Source organism: Orycteropus afer, unplaced genomic scaffold, assembly GCF_000298275.1.
Source record: "Orycteropus afer afer isolate SDZICR_OR568_19922 unplaced genomic scaffold, OryAfe1.0 scaffold00176, whole genome shotgun sequence".
NCBI classification, from domain to species: domain Eukaryota; kingdom Metazoa; phylum Chordata; class Mammalia; order Tubulidentata; family Orycteropodidae; genus Orycteropus; species Orycteropus afer.
In genome coordinates this window covers 1,252,230-1,268,588 of record NW_006921763.1, presented here as the reverse complement: position 1 = coordinate 1,268,588, position 16,359 = coordinate 1,252,230, and the positions used below count along the sequence as shown (strand labels likewise).

Here is a 16,359-nt window from a genome sequence, read left to right as displayed (position 1 = left end):
GGAGCCGCCGGGGCCCCTCGGTGGAAGTTGAAGGAACAAAATGTGAAGTGCAGAGCCGCGTCAGCCGCTTCCTGGCATGGGGTTGGGGGTGGCGGGCGGCTTGTTTTCGCCTCCCGCTGGGGTGGGGGAGCGGGACAGGGGAGGGGCGGGAGCGCGACGGGGACGGTCAGGGGTTTAGAACCTCGGCCTGGCAAGGGCGTTTTGTTCCCAAGAGCCGCCGCTGCGTGTGGGTCCGCATAAGTCCCTAGTTTTGCGGCCTAAGCCGAGCTCTATAGGCCTCTCGACTCTCTCTCCGGAGGGGCTGGCCGGGCGGGGTCTCGGCGCTTCGCTGTGACCAAGCGGGGGCCTCGGGGTCTCCGTCTGCCTCCCGAGGTCGCCAAACTTCGGACCTTGGTGCTTGGGGGTGGATTTCATTGTGAAAGGAGCATTGGGAAACTCCTGGCGCTGCTCGGAGCCTCTCGCGACCGCGGCGGCTGGTGCCGGGAGAGCCCCGTGGGCCTGGGGCTGGCGCGGGTGGGGGCGGCGGGGCGGCCGGGGGGAGACCGCTCCCGGGGAGGGTGGTGGCGGGGCAGACGCCTGGCTCCGGCCTCCGGGGAGTAAGGGCCCTTTCTTGCTTAGAGATTTTTGAAATGAAAAAAGAGGTTACAAAGTCTCCCCTTTCCCGCTGAACTTTTGTTTTCTGACCGATAGAGGCCGGTAAAGGACTGTGAAAGAAAAGTTGTCCCCCAGGATGGACTTCACCACGCAGCCCAAGCCTGCCGCTGCCCTCGGTGGCGTCGTGAGTGCCGATGGAAAGATTGCCTACCCTCCGGGGGTGAAGGAGATCACCGACAAGATCACCACCGACGAAATGATCAAACGGCTGAAGGTAGGCATCTTTCAGGTCTTTGATAGGACGTACTTTTCTCCTGTGATGTTACTATATTGCTAGGCCGGCTTTTTAGGAGTCCTTGGGTGGTGCAAATAAGTGCTGTACTACCCAAAATGTTGGCTGAGGCATCTTGAAGATGGGCCTGGCCATCTGCTTGCAAAAGGTCACAAGCCTGAGAAACGCTGTGGAGCAGTTATACTCCGTACACATGAGGTCACCACGATTGGAGGCCCAGCTTAATTTAGAGCTTCACCTTCTAAGTTTTTTTGATATCTTCTCCTTACCTCCTCTGAAAGCCCCTTTTCTGTCTTGGCCACGTTTGAATAAGTTCTGTAGGGATGTAACCCTTGTAGGAAATTCAAACAGAGTGTTTTAATCTTACTGTTTCTCAAGTTTAAGAATTCAAGTTTTTTAAAAGTTGTTTTCTCTTTTACTTAATGGGAGTAATGTTCAGTCACTTGCAGCCTTCTATGTAAACAGTTGATTTGCCTAGAAAGGTTTGTATTTTGATCAGCTTCTGAGAACACTGATTTAAGTACAAAAAGGATTTTTTTTAATTGTAACTATTTTTTAATATCCAGGAGCTTAAATATGTGTTTAGTATAAATATGTGTTTAGTACTGACTCTTCAGAGTTCAGATTTGAAGTAAAATGATGATTTAAGTCCATATGTTTAAGAGATTTTAAAAGAGTATTATAGGTTTTTTAAATAGCGAATCAGCTTATTGAGGCATGGTGGGCATGAGGTCAAGGTGGAAAGTTTCAACCTTATGTTGAGCAGTTTTTTGGAACTTTCTGTTCCATGGGCATAGATTGTGGCTCCATTCAGTGCCTTTGAGTCGGTTCTGACTCATAGTGACCCCTCTTTGGGTTTCCAAGGCAGTATCTCTATGGAAGTAGATTTTCCGGTCTTCCTTTTTGAGGAGTGGCTAGTGGGTTTGAACTTCCAGCCTTCTGGTTAGCAGTCAATGCCTTATGCACTGTGCCACCAGAGCTCTCAGACTGTGGTTAGCAGTCTTACAAAATAAATGTCATTTCTATGAATGGATCAGCTTAAAGAAGTAGTTCTTCACTGGGGTGACTTTGCCTCCCAGGAGACATTTGGTGATACAGAGGACATTTTGCTAGTTCCCATAGGGGCCCAGATGGGAGTATAAAAAGACTGGAGCCACTACTCCACTAGTCTGTCAGTGGAGGCTTGAGTGTTGCTGTGATGCTGAACACGTGTCAGTGGCGTTTCCAAACTAAAACAGATTAGGATGAAAGGCCTGGCGATCTACTTCCAGATAACTATCCATTGAATATCTTGTGGTCATAGTAGTCTGATCTCATTGCACCTTGAGTTGTGGAGTGCCTTCTTAGCAGCTAACAACAAGATAGTGGGAATAGAGAAAGAAGAGAGGGAATGATCCAAGAGACATTTCAGAGTTAGAATCAGTTGGATATAGTGGGAGATGAGGAAAGAAACAATGTTAACAATGTTTCTACCTTTGGGCAACTTGGTCAAAATGTATTTTTATTGATTTTTTCCCCTTTGTTCTTAGAGCTTAGTGTCTGGCCTAACAATGTATACAATATTGTGAGTGGCTTAATGAATGTTTCAAGTGTTAGTTTAGTTTTTAAAAATCTAAGTAGATTTTGCAATTTGTTGCCTCTCAGGAAGGAATAGGATACAATTCCTTCAGTTAACATAAATCTAAATGCTTAACTGATGCTCCTAAGGTTATATTCAGTGCTTTGGGATGCTGAAAAATGTGCAATATGAAAATTTAAGTTAAAAATTTATGAATCTTTAGGTTTTTTTTTATTGTTTTCAAGTTAAGAGTATTAAAACCTTGAATTTTAGCAATGTGTATTCTGATTGGAAAAATATAGTACTGAGTGTATACATTTTCTAATTGAAAATAGATAAATGTCAGAAATATATAACTACAAATGGACATATGACCAAGTCTAGAGTAGGATTGGGTTAGTATATCCATTTCTTATGAATTCTTTTGGAAGTTAAAATTGACATGCATATTAATTAATTTGAATGTCCTACTTTTAAATTTTGCTTTTCTGAAGAATTCTTAGGGTTTTAAAAAAATTTATCTTTCCTTCCTTTCCTGAAAATCTATTTGGATATTGTACTTCTTAGGGATCTTGGTTTTAAGTATTACTGACTCCTTAGAAATGCAGCTTTTAACAGTACCTAGATGTATTTTTTATAACTTTGATTGTGTGTGTGTGTGTGTGTGTAATTAGAATGTTAGATATGACAAATGTTATAAATTCTATAGTTTGTTATCATAACTGAAACAGTAGTATTCGAATGTTATATAAATACCAAAAGGGTTTAAAGGCAAGTAAAATCTTGGTTAAAGATATTCAGAGATATTTGGTCCATTCTCTTCAGTTTTCAGGAAGGGAACAAGGATTTTTACTGTGGAAATATAATTTTTGAGTTAGAAGCAGCTTAAAAGATATTCTGAAACCTTCCTTACTTCACAGATGATGAAAGTGAGGCCCAAAATGGCCAGGTAACATTTACCAAGATCAGACATAGGGCAGGTTAGTGGCAGAACCAGGGCAATGGCATTATATCTATTTTGACGTTCAGAGCTGTTTTCTTCTAAGGAATCTAAATGAAGAGTAGAATGAGAAGGTTGTGGTTTTATCATACAGTTGAAAACAGTAGAATGAAGAGAAGAGAGTCAACGAGAATTGGTTTGATCTTTTGCAGAGAGATAGAAGACAGTATTTTTTAGCATCAGAAGAGAAACTATCGTGGTGCTTTGAAGCTTCCTAGAACATAATTCATAGAGTAAGTCCTTGGAACAACTAAAATATACTTCAGTATAGTAGAAACTTTAATATCTGTTTTCAGAGAACTACTTTACATGCAGTTAAATATATATTTTTGTTATGTCCAGTAAGTGGACATGCTATGTTCATTTCTGCCGAGACAAATTCCCCACATAAAACAGAAAACCAAACCCACTGCCATCGAGTCAGTTCAGACTCCTAGGGACCCTTTAAGACACAGTAGAACTGCCCCATAGGATTTCCAAGGCTGTAAATCTTTACTGAAACAGACTGCCTTATCTTTCTCCCATGGAATGGCTGTTGGGTTCGAACTGTTAACCTTTTTTTGGTTAGTATGCTTTGACCACTGTACCACCACTATCCACATACATAACCCATACTCACCAAAGAACTTTTTACCTTGGTAGTCCCTGACTTGCCTTATACTCTAGTTACAACAGGCTGTACTTAATGACAGTCTGTTTTTGTTTTGTATATCTTAATGTTAGTGATAAGTACTAACAGTGTTGCAGTACGTAATTTACTAACAGTGTTGCAGTATGTAATTTGCTGTTAACACTCTCAGATACTCACTTGCAGATGTTCAATGTTGTGATTTATAAAGATATTGATAATAAAAGGCAATAATAATGAAAACTGGGAAAAAAAAAAGCTATGACTTAGTTCAGAACCAATTTATCATAGAGTCATGAGAGCAAAACCCAGTTATAAGTCAAGGACTACTTATATTAACCATAAAAAACAGCATTCCCACTCCCATCAAGTCAATTCGGACTCATGCCGACCCTATAGGACAGAGTAGAACTGCCCCATAGAGTTCCTGAATCTGTAAATCTTTATGGAAGCAGACTGCCTCCTCTTTCTTCCATGGAGTGGTTGGTGGGTTTGAACTGGTTATGTTTTGGTTAGCAGCCAAATGCTTTAACCACTGTGTCACCAGAGCATCTTACCTGTATTAGGAAAGATTAAAAACTAGGGTTTTATTCCTCTGAAGATGTGCCCATTTTCTTTGTATTTTTTTCTACTTTGAATTAAGTAACTATTCTCCCCTTTTCCAGCTGCCCTTCCCCCATTACTTCAGCTTTCTACAATATGGCCTGTTTGATAGTTGAGTAGGAATGAGGATATGGTAGGCTTGATTTGAAGTGCCCCTGAGTGGTCCATATGGTTAAGTGCTTGGGTATTGGCCAAAAAGTTGGTGGTTCAAACCCACCCAGAGGTACCTTGGAGGAAAGGCCTGGTGATGTGCTTCCAAAGGGCATAGCCATGAAAACAAACCCTATGGAGTGCAGTTTTCTTTGATACCCATGGGTTTTCCATGGGTCAGAATCAACTTAAGAGCAACTTTTTATTTGTGGGGAGGGGATTGATTTAAGTTTAGGGTTTTTTTTGGGGGGGGGGCAATTAGGAGCTGGAACGCCATGAATTCTTCCCCTCCATAAGAACCCCAAAAATACTTGTTTTTCACTTCAAGGAATGATTTTTATTTATGTCTAGTTGCCACATAGTATAGTAATTTGCATATTGTTAAGTATGTAATTTCAGTGCTAAATTCTACCTACACTGGTATGGAGGATCCACAGTAGCTTTACTTGATCAGGCACCTGGTACGTTGTTATAGTACCTTGTTAGGAACAGCTGAAGGGCTGGCTGAGTTGGGCCTGTCTTCTGTGCATTACACAGGTGTACCTCATTTTATTGTGCTTCACAAATACTGCTTTAAAAAAAAAAAAAAAATTGAAGATTTGTGGTAACCCTGCGTCAAGTCTTTTGGCACCAGTTTTCTAACAGCATGTGCTTGCTTCACGTCTCTGGGTCACATTTTGGTCATTCTCACCATATATCAAACTTTTTCGTAATGCTTTTGCACACTTAGCAGACTACAGTATAGTGTAAACATAATATTTTTATACATTGGGAAACAAGAACATTTCTGTGACTCACTTTATTGTGATTGTTTTATCGTGGTGGGCTGGACACCATATCTCCGAGATCTGTATAGTCTTAGGAATTCTCCATCCAGTTACTCCAGCAGGGTGACTGAATTTCTAATGTGTCAGCTCAGGGCTCCAAGATACCATGGAAAAAGTTGCCAGTCCTTTTAAAGCTTAAAGTTGGCAGTGTTAATTCTGCCTTAGTCTTTGGTCACAGTAGCCATAGGCCATATCAGACTCAAGAGGAATATTCACCCTCCTTCTTAATGGTAGAAGAAGAAATAATTTGTAACCATCTTTAATCTGCTGCCACAGGGGCTCTCACGATAAGTCAGAGTATACTAATTTGTAGTTATAAATCAAAGAAAAAAATGCATCTCAAAAGCAACAGTAAATATTTGCAGCCAACTTGCTAGATCTGTAACATTTATTTTCAATAAACATACACGCATGCTTTTCTCCACTGAACATTTGAGAATCAGTTGCATGAGAATTTGTCTCATTTCTTCATTCTTAGATTCAGGTTAAGTATGCTACATAGATATTATATACAAGTATGCTATATAGGTGATGGTGTTTACTTCCCCTTGCTTGTATCAAGAAGTACATGAGGTTCATTTTGTACTTTTGTTTAAGTTTCATCACTTGTTTAAAGTCTGGCAGCTATTATAAAGGTATCTTTTCTCCTTCATAAATGAGGAGCTCTGGTGGCACAGTGGTTAAATTGCTTGGCTACTAACTAAAGGTCAGTGGTTCAAACGTACCAGCCATTCCACAGGAGAAAGATAATATGGCAGTCTGCAGTAGCCTTGGAAGCCCTATGGGACAGTCCTACTCTGTTCTATAAGGCTGATGCAGGGTTGCTGTATGTTGGCATTGACTTGATGGCAGTGAGTTTGATTTTTTTTTTTTTTTAAACACCTTTGCAATTAGTAAGTAATTCTGAAAATGGTAATAACTTGCTTCCCACCAATTTTTTAAGTTAGTAGTTTTAACATTCATTGATTTTTATTTTTGCTTGAATCAGTTGTTACTTCAAACAAAAAAATGAAACTCACTGCCCTTGAGTCAATTAGACTCATAGCGACCCCTCCTTGGGTTTCTGAGGCAGTATCTCTATGGAGGGAGCTCTGGTGGCATAATGCCTAAGGCATTTGAATGCTAACCAAAAGGCTGGCAGTTCAAACGCACCAGCCACTCCTCAGAAGGAAGATTTGGCAATCTACTTCTGTAGAGATGTTGTTGTTGTTGTTGTTATGTGCTGTAGTCATCTCCAATTCATAGAGACCCCTCCTTGGGTTTCCGAGGTGGTATCTCTATGGAAGAAGATTGCCCAATCTTCTTTCCGAGGAGTGGCTGGTGGGTTTGAACCACCAGCCTTCTGGTTAGCAGTCAAATGCCTTAGGCACTACGCTACCAGAGCTCCCAGTTATTACTTACGTGGTTATAAAATGTCATTTTCTAATTCTATCATTCTGTCTACATTTATTTGCTGGCATTCTTCTGTAAAGAAGAGGTGGCCTCCACTCCTCGTTTTTAAACATTACTCTTGGACTCTTTTTTAAACATTACTCTTGGACTCTTTTTTAATGCATTATAAGCCATTACTTCCCTTACTCCTTTCAAGGCTCAGATTGTCCCTATTGAAGCATACCTTTTGACATATTTGTATGAGTCCTTGAGCACTTCTTAAGCTTTCAAGTACAAGGTGTTCACCTTGTGCTTCCCTACTCAAAATTTGGGTAGGCTGTTTCTTCCCCAAATAGCCAGGTTTCCTTTTTGAACAGAGTGGTGTTTGTAACCTAAGATCTGGGCATTATGTGTCATGTTGCTTCTAGGATGGGATTTCTTCAGACTCTTTCGGTATAGTGTTGTGCCATTGAGTAGATTCTGACTCATAGCAACTTTATAAGACAAAGTAGAACTGTCCCATAGGGTTTCCTAGGCTGAAATCTTTATAGGAGCAGATCGCCAAGACTTTTCTCCTGCAGAGCTACTGGTGGGTTCAAACCACCAGCCTTTCAGTTAGCAGCTGAGTGCTTAACCATCCCATCACCTGGGCCCCTTTTTCAGTAAAATTTTTTTTTCTAAATCGTGAGTTCATTCTGATACTTCCACTTGACTTTATCACCACCTAGTTCTTCCTGAGCTCCCTTCATTCCATACTTTGTATCTTCCTTCTCCTACAGTGAAAATCCTGATTTCCCACAACATCAATAAATTTATTTATTTGCATTTAACAATGAGCATAAAATATTTTCTGAATCACTATACACGTATCCCTTATAATATTTTTTGTAGTTCCTTTTGCCCCATTAAGGGTATATAAAGTACGGGAGCTCTGGTAGCATAGTGGCTAAGGCACTTGACTGCTAACCAGAAGGCTGGCGGTTCAAACTCACCAGCCACTCCTCGGAAGGAAGATGGGGCAATCTACTTCCATAGTGATACTGCCTCGGAAACCCAAGGAGGGGTCGCTATGAGTCAGGTCCAACTCGATGGCACACAACAACAACAAAGTACTATTTGTTAGTTAGTTGTATTCTTTTTTTTTCTGAGTGGTTTTGTTATCAATTTATATTTGTTACTGTCTGTCATTCTTTTTACTTAATTTTATGTTGTTCAACTGTTTGTATTCAATTTTAGGGATTACACTTTTCATTGTTTTTACTTAATTTTATGTTGTTTTAAAGTTAGGACTGTCTTTATCCTTTGTAGGAGTCTTCCTCTCATTTTTATCTCTTCCACTCCATTTTCACCCACCTACTATAGATAATAATTTCCATTAGTTTCTGGTTTATCTTTTCTGTGTTATTGCTCTTCTTACTTGCCCAGAAGATACCATCTTACTTTTTTTTAACTTAACAAGATGTCTTGGACTTTATTCCATATCTGTTCATGGAGATCATTCTTTTCCATGGTATTACAGTACTCCATGTGTAGCTATGCCATAGTTTATTCAACTAGTCTCTCTTGGTTGTATTTCAGGTTGTTTCCAATATTTTGATTTACAATAATGTTAAAGAAATAACCTTATTGTTCATACGTTGTTTAGTGTTTGTGGAGGTATACCTTGAGGATAAATTCTTTGAAGTGAGATTTTTTGGATCAAGGATAAGTTTGTAAGTGATTTTATTAGAGATTGTCAAATTCTCCCCACCCCATGGAAGTTGTACTGATTTGCACTTCCACCATCAACACATAAGAGTGTCTGTTTTTTCCAGCCTTTCAGTAATACATTGTCAAGTTATTCCTGCTTTTAAATTAGCTGTCAAATTGGCAAATTAATCTGTTGGAAAAAAGGCATTTTATTGCCTCCTGGCAACAAGTATTGTATAAGAATGATTAAATGCAAATGTCACATTGAGGTTCAGAAAGGTAAGTCTATATAGATTTCCTTAAAACACAAAGGGATTGAGTAATGCTTTTTTCACTTTGAAGAATTGAGGGTTGGGTAAGGATGGAGACAGAATATTAGTAACAGGTTTAAAAATCAACAAGGCTTACTTCAATTTTAATTAAAGACCTCTAATTAAATAAAAGTTAGGTTAAGGCTTAATAAAAATTATATATGAAGTATGTAACATTTAGAACTCTAATACCATGATTTATTTTCCTTATATTAGACATAATATATCCAAGGAAAAAAAGGGATTGGTGTTCAAAGTAGAAGAAATAATTTAAGGCATTAATGAATTTTGTTACTTTTAGCTTCTATTTTCAAAGTTAATTGAATGAAGCACTACTTTGACTGAAGTTGTTGGCATATGGAAGTATGTCCAAGTTGAATTTCCTGGCTCAAAAAGATAAAATGAGTGGAATTCATACAGTATAGAAAAAACTAACATTTTTTATTTGCTGAAGACAAGAAGTCAAATAAGGAAGCTTCTAGATAACCTCTTGCAATGGAAAGCTAAATATAAATACAATGAAGGAATTCACTAAATTTCTTTCTCCTGCTGTTGGTTAACATTTAATCTTTTATAGTAATGCACAGCTTTTCAACTGATGTGCTTCCACACAGTAACAGGAATGCCTAGATAATGAGTCTGTCAGCCTTCAGGGCTTATTGGAGTTAAATATTTAAAACTTCTGGCCACTGTGAGAGGCACTCTGATTGGTGCTGGTAATGAATGCCTTTAAATAGCATTACTCCAGTAGGGGAGACTGGAATAACAGTGGAATGAATCTCTATTTACATCAAAAATATTTGTGATTATCATATCATAATTTATCCCAACAAATGCCAGTTGTGTGGTAGGATTACATCTGTTTTGGTGAAAAGATCACTAAGAATTTTGATGGTCAAGAGAATTCTTACAGCAAAGGTGACAAATAAGATGGGGTTTGAAGATTCAGACTTAGGTAGGCAATCGGTAGTAGACCATTTAAGACAGGTAAATACTGGGGACAAAGACTAAGAGGCAGAAGTACGCATGGTGATTTTAAAGAATACATAGAAGAGTTTTGCTAGAGCCAAAAGATCTTAAAGGAGAGTAGTTGACAGAAAAAGAAGGTACCTATGAATGCACATAACAACAACAACAACATGAATGGTTTTTAACTCTTGAATGTCAAAGAAAGGAAATGAATTTAAAAAAAAAAAAATCTCTTAAGGCTTTTGGGCTGAGGAGTTATAAGTACTAAGTCTTGGTTTTGCAGAATTTAAAAAGCTAATTATCAGTTTCTTAAGCATATGAGTACCATCTTTTCTTTGTGGCCAGTTTTTAGAGTCTTTTTATCCCAATATCCAGACCAGATAGCATCCATTTTCAATTGATGCTGTCTAAATAAGTCTGTTAGTCGCTGAGAATTTTGTCATAAGTGTGAAGGCTTGGATGAATAAAAATTTTTTTAGATAGACACTTCACCAAAGAGGACATTCAAACAGCCAACAGACATGAAAAGATGCTCATGATCATTAGCCATTAAAACCTATTGCCATCTGGATAGAGTGGGAGAACAATGTGGAACAAAACTCAAATCCATTTTTTTTAAAAAAAGGACCAGGCTTGCTGGTCTGATAGAGCCTGGTGAAATCCCTTAGACTATGGCCCCTAGTTGCCCTTCAGGTCTGGAGTTTGGCCCACTCCTGTGGCTTCTAGCCAAACAGAAGATAGGCATATGAGCTGAACATTTATGTTAGGTAGATACACTCCTTGGAGAGATCAATCATGGGAAAATAGAAGAGTAGTGTATCCACAGGGAGACAACTAAGGGGGCAGGAGTGCATGGGAAGGAAGGACACAGGGAAGAGGTGACTATGGGGAGGAAGTGGGAAATTATAGTCATTGTCATGAGACAAAATGTGTATGAACTGCTGAATGGAAAATAAATTTGCTCAAATCACAATAAAAATTTAAAAAACAAAAACCTATTGCCATAAGTTGATCCCAACTCACAATGACTGTATTGGTTCTCTAGTGCTGCTATAACAAATACTTAAAGTGGATTACTTTAACAAATAGGGATTTATTTTCTTAACAGTTTAGGAGGCTAAAAGTCTGAGTTCAAAGTGCCACCTCTACGGACTGGGTAAAGGCCCTAGACCTTGGGCTTCAGTTCTGCCTCTGCCTCTGGTCCACTAGAAATGGAGGCATCTCTTAACTCAGGCAGCTGCTGGCTGCTGAGGCTGACAAACCCAAGGTCAACAAGTAAAATGACACAGTCCCAAGATTATCAAGCAGCATGGCAGGCCACTAGTTCAAGACCAGAAGCATTCCCAAGATCAGCAGGAATTGTGGCACAATGTTGAGTGTAGGATCCAAGCATGCCAAAAAGCTGGAGATCTTTCAAAGCTGCTGCTTGTATACTGGAAGAAGAGCACATCCCTAAGCTACTCAGCTGCTCACAGCAGATTGCACCGTGGAGTTGATGATTACCAGTCTCATCATGAGAAATAACTACATCCAGCTGCCCCACCACTCAAAACCAGGCCCAGCCAAGTTGACACATAACCTTAACTACCACAGTTACCTTATAGGACAGAGTAGTACTGCCCCATAGAGTTTGCAAGGCTGTAAATTTTTGCAGAAGCAGACTGCCTCATCTTTCTCCTGTGGAGCAGCTGGTAGATTTGAACTGTTGACCTTTTAGTTAGAAGCCAAGCATTTAACCACTGCACCACCAGGGCTTCTTCACTAGCCATTTCTACCAAAAAAAAAAAAAATCCACTTTCATTGAGTCTATTCCAAATCATAGCAACCCTACAGGACAGAGTAGAACTACCCCATAGTGTTTCCAAGGCTATAAATCTTTATGGAAGCAGTCTGCTTTATCTTTCTCTGACAGAGAAACTGGTGGTTTGAACTGCCAGTCTTTTGATAAGCAGCTGCATACCTTTAACAGTGCACCACCAGAGTTCCTTTAGCCATTATTGTTGTTGTTATGTGCCATCAAGTCGGCCCCATCTCATAGCGACCCCTCCTTGGGTTTCTGAGGTGGTATCACTGTGGAAGTAGATTGCCCCACCTTCCTTCCAAGGAGTGGCTGGTGGGTTTGAATTGCCAGCCTTCTGGTTAGCAGTCAAGTGCCTTAGGCACTATGCTACCAGAGCTCCTTTAGCCATTATTAGAGAGGTACAGATCAAAACTGCCATGACATACCATCTCACCCCTGCAAAAATGACATTGATTTAAAAAACCTCAAAAAACAAATGCTGGTGAGGTTATGGAAAGACTACAACTCTTATCCACTGCTGGTTGGATTCTAAAATGGTATAACCACTATGGAAAACAGTATGGTACTTTCTCAAAAACCTAGATATAGAAGTATTTTATGATCCAGCAATCCCACTGCTGGGTATATACCCTAGAGATCTAGTAATAAAGACACAATCTGATATATATGTACACCTATGTTCATTGCAGCACTGTTCACAATAGCAAAAAGATGGAAACAACCTAAGTGCCTGTCAGTAATTGAGTGGATAAATAAATTGTACATACATACAATGGAGTACTGTGCAAGCATAAAGAGTAACGATGAATTCTCAAAACATAACATGGATGAAACTGGAGGACAGTATCCTGAGTGAAATAAGTCACAAAAGGACAAATACTGTACACTATTATAAAAAAAAACAAGAATAGGTATATATTCTGAAACCAACAGTCACTTTTGGTTACCAAGGATAAGTGGGGGTGGGCTGGGGGTGTCACTCTTCAGAGAGTAGGCACTTGTTACTTTGTGGGTTGGAAAATGTAATACTAAATGTGGGTGAAGCGTGCACAAATTGACCAAGGTAAATGATACCACAAGAAAAAAGGACGTCTGGTAAATTTTAGGACATAAACAACTGTGCAGTAACAACTAAATAATAGGAGTGGACATATGTATTTATGTATACATGTGAGTGTGTAGGTATGTATATAGGTGGGCATGATGCATCTATATGCAAATATATATACGTGTGTGTGTATACATGCATGTGCGTACACACACACTTTCACATTGTTGCTGATGTTAGGTGCTACCGAGTTGCTTCTGTTAGCAACTTTATGAACAGCAGAACAAAACTCAGTCCTCCACCATCTTCACAGTCGATGCTGTGTTCAAGCCCATTATTGCAGCCATTGTCAATCCATCTCATTGAAGCTCTTTCTCCAGAGACATTTAACATGCTCTTTTCCTGATATGTCCAAAGCATGTCAGATGAAGTCTTGCCATCCTCGCTTCTAAGGAGCATTCTGGCTGTACTTCTCCCAGGGCAGATTTGTTTGTTCTTTTGGCAGTTCATGGTATATTCAGTTTTCTTTGCCAACACCATAATTTAAATGCATTAATTCTTCTTGGGTCTTCCTTATTCATTGTCCAACTATTGTATGTAGATAAGGCAATTGAAAATATCATGGTTTGGGTCAGGCACACCTGAGTTCTCAAGGTGACATCTTTGCTTTTTAACACTTTAAAGAGGTCTTTTGCAGAATATTTGTCCAATGCAATATGTTGTTTGATTTCTTGACTGCTGCTTCCATGATGCATACATATATTTTCATAACTCCAACAAAATACATACACATGGATACTTATTAAACACCTTGTGGGATGGATTTATGGGTCTGAAGGTTTAGGACCATAATCTTGTAGGACAAATTGGTCTGTTGGCATAATACAGTATGTAAAGTTTATGTTCTACATCCTCGTGAATAGTGTCCATGGTCTTAAAATCTTACAAGCAGCCATCTCACATATAACTACTGGTTTCTGTGTGTCCAGTGTAGAAGAAAATGAAAGGAACCGAAGACTCAGAAGAAACTAGTCCACAGGACTAGTAGTCTATACAAACCATGACCTCATCTACCCTGAGACCAGAAGAACTAGATGGAGCCCAGCTACCAGTACCTCCCATTCTCATCAGAAACACAATAGATGAATCTGATAGAATGGGAGCAAAATGTGGGAACATAACTCAGATTCTTAAAAAGTCCAGGCTTACTGACCAAGTTCAGACTAGAAGACTCCCCAAGACTGTTGCCCTGAGGCACTCTTTAAACCTTGAACCAAGATGATTCTCTGAGGTCATCTGTTAGCTAAATAACAGATTGAATCATAAAATAAACAATATCACCTCTGAGTACTGTGCTGCTTTAGAAAATCATCTATATGAGACCAAATGGTCAACATTTACTCTGTAACAGAGATGAGAAGGCAAGGGGGCAAGGAAACTAGATTACTAGAAATGGAACAATCAGAGTGGAAACAATGAGAAAGTTGGCACATGGTGTAAAATGTAACCAATGTCACTCAACCAGTGGTTTAAAAATTGTTAAATGGGAACCTAATTTGTTGTATAGACTTTTATTGAGAACACAATAGAATATTTTTAATTTTGTAACTTTTTGTTGTGGTTTGAGTAAAAGTTCACAGAGCAAATTGGTTTCCATTCAACAATTCATACGTATTTTGTTTTGTGACAGTGATTGCAATCCCCATAATATCACAGTATTATTCCTACTTCCTCTTTGTGTTTACTGTTTCCATCCGTCCTTCTTTCCTGTCCGTTCCTGCCTTCTGAGTTTTATCCCTGGACAAATGCTGCCCTTTTCATCTCATATGGTTGATTGTTCTAAGGCATGCCTGCCTTCCTGGTGTTATTGGGTTATTTGTTCACCTTACAGACCTGTATATTGCTTGGCTGAAAGTTGAGCCATGGGGATTTAATTCTAGACTTGATGGATGTCTAAGGGTCATAGTCTCGGGGGTTCCGCCAGTCTTTATCAGACTGGTAAGCCCTAGTCGTCTTTATGATTTTGAATTTTGTTCCCACTCTGTCTTGGACCTCCTATTGTGATACCTTTCAGAGTGATCAGCAGGGGAAGCTAGGCATCATCTAGTTCTTCTGGTCTCATGGTCTTAGAAGTTGGGATTCATGTGGTCCCTTGGTTCTTTGGACCAATTGTAAAGTAAAATACTATATCTGTATATCTATATATGTATGTATATGTATGTTTATGTATATGTATATATATTAAAGTCATTAGTAGTATTTCATGTACTAGATTACTTATTCATAATGTGACTTTGGCTTTTCTAGAGTATTTCCTAGAATTTCTGTGGTGGGTGGGAGTTCTAACTAAATGTTAATAATGAATTGATACCAAATTTTATTTTGCTAAGTTTAATACTTGGAAAGTATGTTAAGTTCACTAGCCATGTATAATTGTCCTATCATTTTAAATGGTTGTTGAATTGAATATCATTCATCTAGATACTATATAATAAATAGAAATGAATTGCTTATGTGCAAAAAGAAAATTATTGAATAAAAATATTTTCCTTCAGATTGATAAGGATTGAGTCAGTGTCTCTAAGGAGACTATTTTCTTTGCTTCTGCCAGAAGCTATGCAGAACACATATCTTCTTGGCATAACCTAATTGACTTTGAAGAAAGTGGTAAAAATCAGGCAGTCATAAAATGAAATTGTTTTTATATCTCTTTGAGGTAATGTTATGTTGTCCAGTATACTTCATTCTCATCCTTCCTTTAACTGATACTTTATCAGACATTTTGGCTGTAGTTCATTTATTTTGTCTGAATTTTTCTATATATTTTTTAGCGTAGTAAATGTTAGTAAATCCCAAACATTTATTATTTGTGCATTTATTTTTTTAATTTAGGATTTGTCATTTTCTTCTTACCATTCCTATTTTGACTTTTTTTTTTCTGCTACGGTGGCACACAGATGTTCCATACAGAAGATTTTAAATTCCAAAGAAAATAAGCATACCCTCAACTAGATTAATGGTTCTCAAACCTTTACAGTTCTTAAAAATCACCTGGTGGTGCTTTTGTTAAGAATCAGATGTTTGGTGATCCCCTTTCTTTTTCCCTCTCCCCAAAGCCAATTTAATAGTTTAGGTATGGGCTCAGTTTTCTGCATTTTAAAATAAACCCCTCAAGTAATTTTAATTCAGAAAAAAACTACACTGAGAGTATCAGAAATGTATTTTATTTTCGTTATTGCCAAATTTCATGTTACTATTTTTGGAAGTTTTAAATAATTTTTTCAATTAGTTATAGGATGTTTTTACAGTAAATTTAAATTCTTCCCAAAAACAGTTATTTTAAACTTGGGTCTATTGTTAGAAAATGTGAATTTTTTTGGAAGACCTACAACTATGTATACTATGACCTCTTTTACCTTATTTGGTGATAAATAATATTTAGAACTCTGTGTTTCTCTACATTTCTGTTGAATTAAGTTTTACGGAAGGAAGATGAGGCAGTCTACTTCCATAGTGAT

General features: G+C 38.5%; 1 protein-coding gene across 1 annotated transcript in view; it reads left to right on the top strand.

Annotated features, from left to right (window-relative positions):
• Positions 1–730: 730 nt before the first annotated feature.
• PDS5A (PDS5 cohesin associated factor A) overlaps positions 731–16,359 on the top strand; it is a 216,501-nt gene continuing 200,872 nt past the window's right edge. Inside the window, exon 1 of the mRNA XM_007947143.2 lies at positions 731–868. Within this exon, the coding sequence (XP_007945334.2) occupies positions 731–868 (138 nt within the window). The remainder of the gene's footprint in view (positions 869–16,359) is intronic.